This window comes from Alexandromys fortis, unplaced genomic scaffold, assembly GCF_014885135.2.
Source record: "Alexandromys fortis isolate MF-2015 unplaced genomic scaffold, M_Fortis_MF-2015_v1.1 scaffold_7, whole genome shotgun sequence".
Taxonomy (NCBI): Eukaryota; Metazoa; Chordata; class Mammalia; order Rodentia; family Cricetidae; genus Alexandromys; species Alexandromys fortis.
In genome coordinates, this window is record NW_026067920.1 from 11,382,833 (window position 1) to 11,396,638 (window position 13,806).

General features: G+C 43.2%; 1 protein-coding gene across 1 annotated transcript in view; it reads right to left on the bottom strand.

The window, feature by feature from the left end:
- Window positions 1-6,742: 6,742 nt before the first annotated feature.
- Sun3 (Sad1 and UNC84 domain containing 3) overlaps window positions 6,743-13,806 on the bottom strand; it is a 29,419-nt gene continuing 22,355 nt past the window's right edge. Inside the window, exons 9-12 of the mRNA XM_050141093.1 lie at window positions 12,507-12,622; window positions 11,164-11,331; window positions 8,250-8,342; window positions 6,743-6,862 (exon numbers count right to left, since the gene is read on the bottom strand). Of these exons, the coding sequence (XP_049997050.1) occupies window positions 6,743-6,862; window positions 8,250-8,342; window positions 11,164-11,331; window positions 12,507-12,622 (497 nt within the window). The remainder of the gene's footprint in view (window positions 6,863-8,249; window positions 8,343-11,163; window positions 11,332-12,506; window positions 12,623-13,806) is intronic.

Sequence of the window (13,806 nt, forward strand, 5' to 3'; positions counted from 1 at the left end):
AAGCGCCGCCCAACTGTTGCCGTGGCTACAGAGACTCCACACCCCGGGTGCGGGGAAGTTACGTCCTGGAACACACGCGGATACCTGGCAGAGCAGCGTTTTTAAAGTTTTGGAAATTCATAGAAACGTTTTAAAACTTTGAGCGCATTACTTGATAGGATATCTGAAGGCCGTGGATGTGAACTGATAATTCTGCATCTTTGTCTCAATAGAAACTCAACAGAGCCTATAAAATTCTTATTAATTAGCCCTAGCTAATGAGGGTGTTTAAGCCAGAAGTTGGAGACTTGCCTGGGCATCTTAGAGACATTATGTCAGCAAGCTTATTTAAAATGAAAGAAGGAAGGGGGGGGGAGGAAAGAAGGAGGAGGGAAGGAAAAAGGAAAGAGAATAAGACAAACACACTCTCTCCTCCCTCCCCTCTCCTCCTTTCCCCTTCCCTCTCCTCCCCTCCTCTCCTTTCACCCCTTGTCTCTCCTCCTCTGTCTCTTTCTCCCCTCCTCGTGTGTGTGTGTGTGTGTGTGTGTGTGTAACAGTTGTCGAACACAATTGTGACCTTTGCATTCATCCCAGTACCATACACAAATAAAAGCCCTCTTAGTATAGTGTCCTTAGAATTGTTTTAAAATAATTTTTAACCTAGAATAGAACACTGTTTTTTCAAGGATTATAGTTGTAAACATTTTCAGATAATATTGGGGATTAAAACCCAGGCCTCCCCACTTTCTAGGTAAGCACTCTTTCAATTCACCACATAACCAATCCCCCCCCCACAATATTCTTAAAGTGTTTTGAAAATAATATAAATCAAGACCTTTGCGGTCCTCGAGATGGCTCAGCAGATAAAAGTGTTTTCCATGAAGGCCTGCATTCAGGCCCTGATGTAACTCCAAAAGTTGTCCTCTGACTCCCACGTGTGCACATTCACACACAGTAAAGTTTAATTTAAACATTTAGATATCTTTAACAGATTTAATGTTAAGATATTAATAAAACAGGTGATAGTGCAGACTACTGGTTCAATATATATATATACATATATATATGTATATATATCATGAAGCTAAATTCTAGTCTGCACTGTGACATACAAGTGGTTGGCAAGCCAAATGTCAGATAACACTTTTGAATGTCAACAAAATTTGCCTTTTTATTTAGAGCTTAATTTTGAAATACAGATGTCACATGAAATAAGGTCATTGTTACATATATTTTGTGTTTAAAGGTTATATTGTCTGTGTGTACATGCATGTACCCAGGGTCACCCATGCATGGAGGTCATGTGAAGGTCAGAGGACAATCTCTAGTCTTGATGTTCACCTTCCACCTTGTTTGAGGCAGGGTGTGCCTTTGCTGTCAGCTGGTGAATAGCCCAGGCCAGTTGGAGCATGAGTTCCTGGGGATTTGTCTGTCTCTGCCTCTTGTCTCACCAGAGGAATGCTGATTACAAATGCTTGCTAACCTCATCTGGCTTCTCTTGTATGTTTAAAGCAAAGATTCAAACTTGGTGTCCTGTGATTTCAAAGCAAGAGCTTTACCACTGAGCCATCTCACCGGTTCCTAAAGACTGTGTTTAAATAAACTTTGTAAGCAGTGTGCCATTGTACCTGACCTCTATTTTGAAATTGATTGATATTATGCAATAAAATGGCAAAACAATTTTTAAATTCCTAAGAAGAGGTGTACATATTAATGATGATTTTATGTTCCTTATTGATGAATCTCAAATAATTGAAGAATTTTGCTCAAAAAATATATAAGTAAGCTGACAGTCTTTTCTTAGAAGAAAATACTAGTCCTGTATATTCTTGCAATTAAACTAAGTAGCTTTAGCAAGCAAAGTCAATGATTTCAGAATTGATAGATATACCGATATTTCCATATTTTCTTTCCAAATGATTTCCTCAAGAAATCACTCTAGAGAATTCCAGAAGTCCTATGTGCCAGAGCATTTTCTAATGCAATGCCTGCTTGTTATTTTCCATCTAGGTGGTAAATGGATTTTTGATTTCATGAAGTCCAAACCTTCAGGGTGCCCCATTCAGTCACATGAGGAGCTGCAGAGCAATGTTGGTGTTATGTTTACTTATAGGAGTAAAATATCCTGCCTGATCTTGTCGTAGGAAAGGAAGTCCATTACAGGTCAAATGTCACTCAGTCTATGCAGCTGGAGGTCAGGGAGGTGCGTCTTTCGAGCTGCTGTCTAGGTGAGTAGCATGTCTTTACTGTTACCCAAAGCCGAGGTGGCTGTGTCTGTCACATGCCTGCTCATCTTCACTAGTCTCAGGGGGAGAAAAGACTCGTTTATTTGCGGGCTTGTTAGCAGTTAGTGTTGGAAAAATTGCCCCAGAGGGAAAGAAAGTGGCATCTCTGAGAGGTTCTACAGCAAATTTGGAAGTCAGTATTTGTCTTACTGTTTACATGAGAAAACGGTGAGGTGGAAACTCAACCTGTAGAGACTGGCATGAGCGAATGTCTTTTGGGGAACAGTCTTCATCTAAGGAGCGTGATTCTGCTTAAGAAGTTGATCAAGGGACTCCTCATCTTTTGGATGTCAAATGAAACCTTTCAATAAATTCCATTGGTTTTAAAAAAAATTGCATTAGTGCAGTGCACTAGAACTATTCTGCAGTTCTAAGTGCAGAGGGACGAAGACTTGAGAAGAATCACATCCAATCCAGGAGGAAACAGACCAGTATTTGGTGGGTGTGGACCATGTGAGCCAGCATTTGCTGAAAAGGCACACCTGGGGTGAACATTCTGCAGATTGATTAACTGCTTAGCACTTCCACGGTGGGCTGATGTTAGAGTTGCTGCTTTGAGAATTTGTCTTAGAAAGGTTAACCTTTGTAATGTGAGTGGCATATGTGTTTCCATTCTGTTTAAGTTCTTTATTTGCAATGCTGCTGCTTATGTGGAATTTTTATGCTTTTGTAGCTTCCTCTTTCCAATATCATACAAGAATTAGCCCCAGTTTTATTAAGGCTTTTATGGTTTCATTACCCACTTGTAAATATTTCACCATGCTATATTGGGGATTTATCACATTGTAAAGTAATCAATAAGAAGCCATTTCATTTTCTTAATGGCTAGATAACTGTTCCAAGCCATTTGCTTGGTTTCGCTCAGGTGCTACGCTTTGGATATGGCTTGTTCCCTCCCTCATGATATTTGTGGGTGAGAACACTGAGTGGTGATTATGATTCTGTGTTCACCAACCAATTAATTGTTCATATGGTTAATGGATTATGGGTTATCTGTACTAGACCTGGATGGAGGTGGGTAGTCCTTGGACTTCCCACAGGGCAGGGAACCCTGATTGCTCTTTGGGCTGACGAGGGATGGGGACTTGATTGGGGGAGGGGGAGGGAAATGGGAGGCGGTGGCGGGGAGGAGGCAGAAATCTTTAATAAATAAAATAAAATAAAACTAAAAAAAAAAAAAAGAACCAGGGTGGGCCGACATAGCGCCAGTTTGGCTAGGTCTCATAAGCTCTTCCCATGAATTACAGAAAGTCTCAAGACTGCCAGTATGCAAGCCACTGACAAATGCATCCTTCCGAAACTGGTAGAACTGTGAGCAGAAATCAACCTCTTTTATTTGTAACCCTACTACAAATTTATTAGTAATTACAAATTTGTAGTGCTGTAACCCAAGCAAGAGAAAAGTAAGACTCGGTGCCTGTGAGTTTGTGCTCACTGAGTCCCCACACAGATAGAAATAAGTCTTGGACTTGTCAGCTCCACTGATGTGTCAGTGTGCCAAAGCATGTGGCTCTAACTACTGTTTTTAGCCTTTGTCACAGAAACGTCCCCTCTGATGATACTTTTTCAGGCTTCCATAAATAGCAACACTGCAAACAAATCTTTTTTAATTTTTTTTATTAATTTTTTTAATTAATAATTTCCGCTACCCCTGTCCCTTTCCCCCTCCTCCCCCCACTCCCCACGCCCCACTCGCCTCGCCCTCTCTCGCCAGTCCAAAGAGCAGTCAGGGTTTCCTGCCCTATGGGCAGTCCAAGGTCCTCCCCGCTCCATCCAGGTCTAGGAAGGTGAGCATCCAAACCGGCTAGGCTCCCACAAAGTACATGCAGTAGGGTCAAAACTCAGGGCCATTGTCCTTGGCTTCTCAGCAGCCCTCTTTGTCCACCATGTTCAGTGAGTCCGGTTTTATCCCATGCATTTTCAGTCCCAGTCCAGCTGGCCTTGGTGAGCTCCTAATAGATCAGCCCCACTGTCACAGTGGGTGGGTGCCCCCCTCGCCATCTTGACTTCTTTGCTCATGTTCTCCCTCCTTCTGTTCCTCATTTGGACCTTGGGAGCTCAGTCCATTGCTCCAATGTGAGTCTTTGTCTCTATCTCCATCCATCGCCAGATGAAGGTTCTATGGTGATATGCAACAAATCTTAAACAAGAAGGAAACCTATCTGCCACTCATGTTACAAAGGCCAGGTTCTCTAATAGATTCTCAAAAAATAATAGATGGATTGCGATGAAATTGAGAATCAAATTAGTCTACAACATACCTTTTGAGGGTTTTTTAAATTTTATTTATTTATTTATTTATTATTTATTTATTTATTATGATTTCTGTCTCTTCCCCACCGCCGCCTCCCATTTCCCTCCCCCTCCCCTAGTCAAGTCCCCCTCCCTCGTCAGCCCAAAGAGCAATCAGGGTTCCCTGCCCTGTGGGAAGTCCAAGGACCACCCACCTCCATCCAGGTCTAATAAGGTGAGCATCCAAACTGCCTAGGCTCCCACAAAACCAATAGGTGCAGTAGGATCAAAAACCCATTGCCATTGTTCTTGAGTTCTTAGTAGTCCTCATTGTCCGCTATGTTCAGTGAGTCCGGTTTTATCCCATGCTTTTTCAGACTCAGGCCAGGTGGCCTTGGTGAATTCCCGATAGAACATCCCCATTGTCTCAGTGTGTGGGTGCACCCCTTGCGGTCCTGAGTTCACCTTTTGAGGTTTTAAAACCACACATTTTTTTGTATAAAAACTATGCCTATTTTGGCTTTGCAAAAACAATTTAACAATGAAATAGCAACATGTATGAATGTCGAGAGAGCAGAGTGACAGGCCCCATGGATGCTGTGACCACTCGAGTGTTTGTCTCCCACCCATCTTATTTCCCCATCTTCCTGCTTCTTTCCCTCACAGAAACTGAAAACAGATTCAAGGCGCATCATTTCACATGCAAATATTTAAAATACAAACCAAAAAGAATGTTTCTTTTTAAAAAGTGAGTCATGTGGTAAATCGTGGCATGACAAACATTTTGTATGTGTTTATTTTGTGTGAGATTTTGTGTGTATGTGCATGCCATGGCATGTGTGTACTGGCCTACATGCCATGATGTGCCTATGGAAATCAGGGGACATGTCTCAGGAGATGGTTCTTTCTTTACACCATGTGTAAAGAGAGGGATCAAATTCTCATCGCCAGAGGTGGTCGCCTCTGTTACTGACTGAGCCATCCTGATGGTCAACAGCATGTTTCTTATTTGAGACAAGACCTCTCTAAATGTCTTAGGCTGGCCTCAAACTCAGGCACCATTTGCCTCAGTTTCCCCAATGCTAGGATTCCAGGTGTTCTGCCTCTGTGCACAGAAACAATTCTTTTAAAAACAAAGTTGTAATAACATTTTCACGTGGATATTATTTTTTTTTAGCAATAATTCCTTTTGTTTCAGTGGTGGGGATGGAACCCAGAACTTCATGCATGCAGGCCACATGCTCCACCTTTTCTCTGCAGGTGAGCTCCGACCCCTTACTGTCTCATGACTGCTCCAGAATTACTATAAATTTCTGGTTTTTATTGAGATCATTATCATTCCGAATTAGGTTAATGGGAGTTGATGTCTTCACAGTTGAGCCAAGCCTGCCCTTTATTGAAATCTTTTAATCATTCTGCTGTATAGGGCCTTTCCCATATATACATTCTCCTCCCCTTTACCTGATGCTTATGGTCTTTGTTGTGGCTTTTATAAATTATGCTCTTGATCTGATCATTGTTTTTATTTATGTGTAGCTTTGATTTACATGCAGCAGTTTCACAGCTAACAGATTACTTCAATTTCTACTTGTTTGTAATTTTTTAAAAAAAAATATATTTATTTTGTATGGAGGGGTCAGAGGACAGTTTTGGAGAACCGGTTCTCTTCTTCCACCATGGATGGTCTGAGGACTGAACTCAGATACTCTGACTTGGTCACAGAGGGCTTTTCCTAGCTGAGCCATCTGGCCAGCCCATTTGTAATGTTTAAGAGGGCAGTACCGAACTCTGAGGAGTCACCTGCAAACATTTGTGGCCAGAACTTGCTGCTGACTTTTGTCTCTAACTTAAGAAGTATCTGTGGCTTCTCTACTTCTGCTGCCCAGAGCCTGTAGCTCAGAGTGGGTTAAGGCGGTAAGAGTGGGCCTGGCACCCAAGACAGGGGATGAAGACCTGGAAGTGCAGAAGCTGTAGTGAGGATGGCTTCCCAGTGAGATCGTCTCCCAAATACAAAATCACCCCCTGATGCTCAAAGTGAGCTGCCCGAAAGCTGTTGAATTGCTTTTACTTGTTTTTTTTTTTTTAATTAGTAAAATCCATCGACTTCTTCCTGCTTAGTAGGTATGAGTTTGAGGTTTCCCTCCCATTCCAAATCTTCGGTTCTTAGGGGTACAATCTGATGTAAGGGAATAGCAACATCCTTGGACACTCTAGCTTCATGGTCACCGCCTTCTGCACCAGCTCCTCTAAGTGTGATCACTGGGGATGCCGTGGACTCGGAATCTGTACAAACAAGTATACTTTGGATGTCCCCAGTTGCTAAGGATTTGAAGTTTCACACATAACAAAGATTCAGATGCTTCATTCTGGAAACAAAGAGAACATGAATGACTTATAAAGGTTTCTCTGGAAGAATCCCAACGCACAGTGACAGAGTGGGGAATGTGGGAACACTTCTTTCCTTCCCTAGCACAAGTGCAGATAGTGCTAGTGGATAGGAAGATGAGCAGCTGGCAAGGAGTTTCCCATGAGCACATAAACATGGGGGCATGAAGGCCTCAGGAGGTCTCAGCAGTGGCTCACACTATGCTGACCCCCCTCACTCTCTCTCTGTGCCAATAAAAGGAGAGTTGTATGAAAACAGGACCCATAAAACTGACTGTGAAGGCTGAAGCAGAAGACGCATGAGCTGAAGCTAGCCTGAGCTACCATAAGCAAGACCCTCTTTTGTTAAAAACAAACAAAAGCTCAACCAAACTCAAAGCTAATATGAATCCAAACCCAAAAGAATATGCAAGTCAGACATAGAACTCTATAGATATGTCCATTCAAAAACAGCCATCTCTTGGGATCTGGGAGGGTTAGCTTTCCATGTGGTTAAGACCATCTCAAGACATCTTGAACCCAGGGCAAATGCTATGTTAACCTTCGCTATGTTGTAGTGTCTAAAATACACATTACAAGGAAAATCTTTACTTGCTTAGTGCAGTCCCAAAGGCGTTTCCATCTGGGGTGTGATTCTGTGTGTGAGATCACTGTATGTCGAGAGCTGTTTGGGCACTTGGTGGTAAGATCGAGGAGACTTGGATCAATTTCATTGTTGACCAAAAAGTATCATAAACACTTAACTTTACATAGCACGAGATGCTTTCTACACATCTCTGCAGCTAGGCCAATTTTGGGGACTGACTATAGATAATGAAGAGGTATTTTACACACTTTAGTGCACATTGGGAAGTTTATCAGTTAACAGTGGGTGTTTCCCCTCCTTGGCTTGGGAAGAAACGGTCTACTGGCATTATCTGGCATTAAATATTGACTGCCTTCTTTCCCCCCTCTCTCCACCTCATGTCTCCTCTTCAAAGCTAGCCCCTTTCCTCAAGGCTGATGAGACAGTCACTATCGAACTAAACTGCTCATGTGGGAGATTGTTTCCTGTCCGTGTGCTGGGTGCACTATTTAAAAAAAAAAGGGGGGGGGACTGAGAAGCTCAACACATAGGGGACTAGTAGCAAGTGAGAGTGGGCTAGAAACTGCTTTTGCAAGTGTCTGCCTCTTATCACTCACTCATTTTGCACCAATGCCATACAGTTAAAGGGTGTGCTCTAAGATGCACGTAAGAAGCAGAGTGGAGTTATGACGGCCTTTCTTAGCTCTTGCTTTAGGCATACTTATTTCCGGGCAGCAGTTCCAGCAAATCCCTCTCAGTGATGAGGTCAAACATCACTTAGCCTTTTCCCGGTGGGTTATTACCTGGAGCTTGAATGTTTGAACGGTTGTTTCCGCTTTGTTATACATGAACTGACCTAGGAACATTTCTTCTCCTTCGCATCTTTTCATCATGCCCTGCAGGGAAAGCAACAGGAATGGAGGCTGTAACAAGTGGGCGGGTGCTCGATGAAAGCAATGGGTGCAGGTCTTCAAGCTGCAACAGTCCACCTGAAGTTGCCTGTGCTGGAGCTGGGGAGATGGCTCAGTGGATGTGATTGCTTGTTGTGCAAGCCTGAAGACTTGCGTTCAAGTTCCCAGCTTCCGTTTAAAAATGTGGACAAGGCTGCCTGTGCCTGTAACCCCCAACATTGGGGGTCAGAGACAGATAGGACCCCCTGGCCAGCAAGCCTTGCCAAGAAGGTAAGTTTTCAGTTCAGTGAAAGACTCTGTTTCAGAGTACTAGGGCCAAGAGCCATTGGGGGAGCATTTGGTTCATCTATTCTGTAATACAGAAGGAAAATGGGAAGCACTTGTTCTTGTTCAGTGATTCCTGCCTGGAGGAATCAGTCAGAATGCCTACAAGTAAGGAACAGTCGGGAGTAAACAGAGTCAGACAGGGCCTGCCAAGACTCATCCTTAACTCAACACTGCAATGTTTGTGAGCATCAGAGGCTGGAATCAGGAAGCCTCAGCAGCATGGGATTAGAAGCACTGGTGGGTCCAGGAAGTAGGCTACATTTCCTCCAGCCAGTAATATCAAAGGATAGAGGTCAGGCCTAGCTAAGCCTTCGAGGAAAAATTAGGAGTAGGCACTCAGACAGAAACCCTGGGGAAGGTCAAACAGCAGCAGATGGAAACACGGACTCCTGCGGCTCGAGGTGAAACTAGCACCACAGGGACCTAGGCTGCAAGCCCAGAAAGGCTTGGGATCTGGGCCATGGTATGCTAGAGGACTGGGTGGGGAGGGACTCGGATCTGAGGCTTGGCTGACTGTCATTTCAACAATTCCTGAGAGCCCTCAGTCCATGGCAGTCCCTGCCCACCAGCCCCTGCCAGAGCTGTCCTCCTGAGTCAGCTGGTTGTGCAGCTGAGGCCCATCTTGTTCTCTTCCTCCTCTGCAGGTCGCAGCAGAGCAGCTATGCTGATACTTGTCACATGCAGGAATCCTTCCAGAGTCAACTGCATTGACTATGCTACTGGGCTTCCACAGAGCATCTAGATACTCAAGAAAAGCTGCTTATAAGACCAACAGAAACCCTGTAAACAAGCAGAAGATGAAACGAAACTCTGCTATCCTCTGGTATCTTCGGGTGCAAAGACAGCGAAGCTGCAAGCACCAAAGACTCTAAACAAGCAATATTTGTAGAAACAGAAGTCTTAGAGAGTAGAGTTTTGGTGGAAGAAATGAAAAGTCTTGCACAGGCGTTAGAATAAAATAGGTGCAGTCTTTCAGAGACGGAATATGAATCAGAAAAGGAAGCTGAGAAACAGACTTGGGGATGCAGGAATGAGATCCCACGGTATCAGTCATGCGCCAGGCTCATCTAGCAATCATCAGATTGGAGCCAGAGGGTAGAAGAGCTCTGATGGGATGGCTGGGAGGAAGGGGGAGGGCAAGGGAAGCAGTTTATCCGACTTGAATCAACAATGGGAGGAGATGTGCCTCTCAAGGAAAGCTTGGCAATGTATTAGAGACAGACACGCACCAAAGTGAGCAAATTAGACAAACAGGCGGCAAATACCTTTGGAAATGTTTAAAACGTGTTCAGTAAAGAAAGTAACTTTCAAGTGTTGTCTGGCCAGCAGGGAGCAGTGCCCAGTACTCATCAGAAAAACGTTGTTGACCCCTGACTGAAACAAAGAAAAAAAGACACGCATCCCTCTCCTGCCCCATCAAGAGCCTTAAACATGAAACACAGATTTAGGAGCTCCAATTCAGTATGTATTTCTGTAGAAACAAAGTCCAACATCTGTGGTAGACTCTTGCACAGTCTACCATATTCGTAAATATTCACGGTCTCATTATTTATAAAAAGCCCTGCAAATAACTCTTAGATGTCTACCAACTAATAGATCAGTAAAACCCAAACAATCAAATATTTATTCTTGGCTTCCAAAAAGAAGTCAAATATTGACAAGAGCTACATCATAGCTAAACCTGTGTTAATCCCTCACTGGAGAGTGCAGAGTGTGATGAAGGTAGTGTCTGGCACAGGTAAATTTATGACTCAAAGTCCATTCCCGGTGGCCAAGGGCTAGGGATGTGATGGGGGATGAAGGTGAAAATTAAGCGGTATGGGGTTCCTTTGGAAGGCGACAAAAATGTTCTAAAATTGTGATGGTGGATTCAGAAGTGTGAATGCTAGAACCACTGAAGTGTGCACTTCAAATGGGTGTTTTTTTTTTAAGACAAAACTATCAAATGGGCAGAGCCACAGAAAAGATGTGATTTTCATCTTCTATTGGAGGAAGCCATCAAATAATATCTAACATTCAAAAATTAAGAAATAATGATAAAGGAAAATATGGAAGCAGGCTCCCCAGTAGCAGGTAAGACTGCTGCTGGTGGGGCCTTTGAGAGAAAAAGAATTGGGAACAGGGAGAAGCAAGAAGGTGCATTATGAAGTTTACATAAATAGCCCGCATTTCAGGTGTATGTGTGTAACTTTTTAGTTGTAAAGAAAAAATATAAAATCAAACACAGAAATCATAGGTCCAGTCCTCCCAGTCTGTAACTACCAAGGAAAACACCCTAGACATAAGATACACAAGAAGCTAGTGTACAGTTCAACGGAGAGTCCAGGGCGGAGATAGCTCAGTAGAAGATTTCTGGTTTAGCCTCCAAGAGACACTAGGTTCAACCCCCAAAGACATGAGGGTAGCTCGTCCTTCCCAGTCTAACACCCTCGCTCTATCTCCACCCACTCTGAATGTCAGCTTTTAGACAGCTTCTCACATAGACAGAGAAATCCTTGGGTGCACTCGAGGTGTTTCCCGAGGGGGACACCTTCTCTGAGATATGCTCCATGGTGACTGCTGTCGGGATGATCTTCCTGGCCAGCTTGATCAGGATATGACCCTGGGAACCTGGAAAGGCCCAGCACTTTCCAGGGTGGACATCTGGCTGGAGAGAAAACATGAAATGAATCTCATTTCTGGGTACGCAAATCTAAACTTTCAGTACTGAACACCTCATCACTAGCAACTGTAAGATCCTTTGGACACCCAGCCAACAGGAGACCTTCCTGAACACCCCGGGTCTGGCTGTTCATCCAGAGCACTTGTGCTTCTGTCCATTGGAGCCTTTACCACAGCAGGGTGTTGTTTTCACTGCTGCAACTGGACTGCTGGAAGGACAACTACAGCTGGAAGTGTGGATGGTACTGGGATGATGGTGGTGCTGGGTGCTGGGTGATGGTGATGCTGAAGGTGCTGGGGTGATGGTGGTGCCGATGGTGCTGATTGTGATGGTGGTGCTGATGGTGCTGATGGTACTGATTGTGATGGTGGTGTTGATGGTCCTGATGGTCCTGATGGTGCTGATGGTGCTGATTGTGATGGTGGTGCTGATGGTGCTGGGGTGATGGTGGTGATGACTAAGGAGACAATGGCGTTTATGGTGGAAGTGATGGTGGTGGCAGACCTGACAGTGCTTGTGGTAGTGAAAGTGAAGGTGACCTTAGTGACGGTTGATGGGGAGATGCCAATGGTGAATAATAACGGCAATGGAGGTCCTGGTGGTAAAGAAGAAAAATGAAACATTTCTTCTACTAGATGTAAAATTGTAACTGGCAAGAAGAGAATGCAGGTTTGTCTCTGAAGACAATTTTCTATTTGAAAGCAGCCTCTGATACATGGCTCACAGCATGCTGACAGTCATGATCTTTCCAGGTGAATGAAAGGCTAAGTGAAAATTTGTTACAGTCAACCCTGTGAGAACTTGTGATTGGCATAGCACCTAATGCCGGCCTGGCATTTGGAGGACAGCCTCTCTTAGCAAATGTCTGTTGAATGACTGACGTTTTCAGTGGAAAAGGGGAGGTCACAGAATCAATAGAAATGAAAGGTATGGAATTCTGGGTTTTGACAAACTCTAGTTTTCTGATCTTAAAAATGCAGTAATTAATAATAGTTTACTAATTATTAATGTTCACAGTGTGATGATATAGAGATGTAAGAAGTATACTGGCTCTATAGGCAGTGTGATTATTCTTGCCTCTGGTTTAGACATCAACACAATCATGGTCCTTAATAACAAAACTGTAAGGTAGGCGTAATGTCGTCCTGGTTAGCACTTACCTGAAGAATCATATCTGGGGGCATCTCATAATTGAGGAACCCTATCCCATGCCAGTACAGTTTTGCTTTATTGTTTTTGTAACTTTCTGAGGTCCCAGCTTCAATTACAGAGGCTCCTAAAATTGCAAAATATTTTAAATTTAATGCATAAAACCTAACACACACCATCTGGATTTCAGTGATCTCCCTAGAAAGCTACTACTGGCCAAGTCACAAAGTCAGATTCACACTCAGGGCTCAGACAGGCCTGTATAAACTACTGACATCCTGTCATTTCCGGAAATGTGTTTGCTCATCTGCTTCTTGGTTTTGAAAAGGGTACTCACTAAGTATTGAAGACTGACTTTGAACTTGGAGCAATCCACCTGCCTCAGCCTCCTAAGTGCTTGGAGTATAGGACTGTGGCACCATATCCAGACAGAAAGTCATGTTTCATTTTTCTAGTTTCACAAAATTTCTGAAACTTATAATAAAAAATTCTTAAATACTGGAACAATTGAATCAAAACTAAAACTAATACATATACTATATTTATCAGCATCCAGAAAATTAGATTTTCTGTCAGCCTCCTTCACTCAATAAAAAGCAGCAAAGCCACACCATGTGTGTGCCCTTCATATTATCTTTGTAACAATAATTATGCAAATTCATCAGACTTTAATATTTTGTAGGAGGTTTAATTGTAATAAAAGCATAAAGGGATTTAGCAAACATTATCCCTCACGTTGTTTCATTTAGGAAGGAAACATACTTGAGACATGAGAAATTTTAAAATGCAAATCACTTCTTTAAATTTCCCTTGAGTAGCGCAGGATAACCCTGAAGTCCATGAGCTTGCATTAACATCCATGTTCTTGACCAGGCATCTACACTATGAACTTTGTCTGGGATAGCACAGTTTGAACTATTAAATATGGGCCCATGGTTGCCACACATAACAAGAAGAACTACAAATCTCCAATTTAAACTTGAAATTTAGATACTGAATAATAGGAAGATGGCTCAGCAGTTAAGTCTTCCAGAGGACCTGATTTTAATTCCTAGAACTTACTTCAGGTGGTTCTCAGCCACCTTTGACAACAGCTCGAGGGACACAGGGACCTCTGGCATCCATGAACACCATATGCATACACACACACACACACACACACACACACACACCACTGTGTCTTAAGTTTTGAGTAACAGTCTTACGTTATACAGTTCTTGGGGCTTGCTTATCCTGCAGTTGCTTTCCATTCTCCCAAACTGAAACTGAAGCAGGCATCTTTTATCTAACAATTAATATCCCTACTTGTAT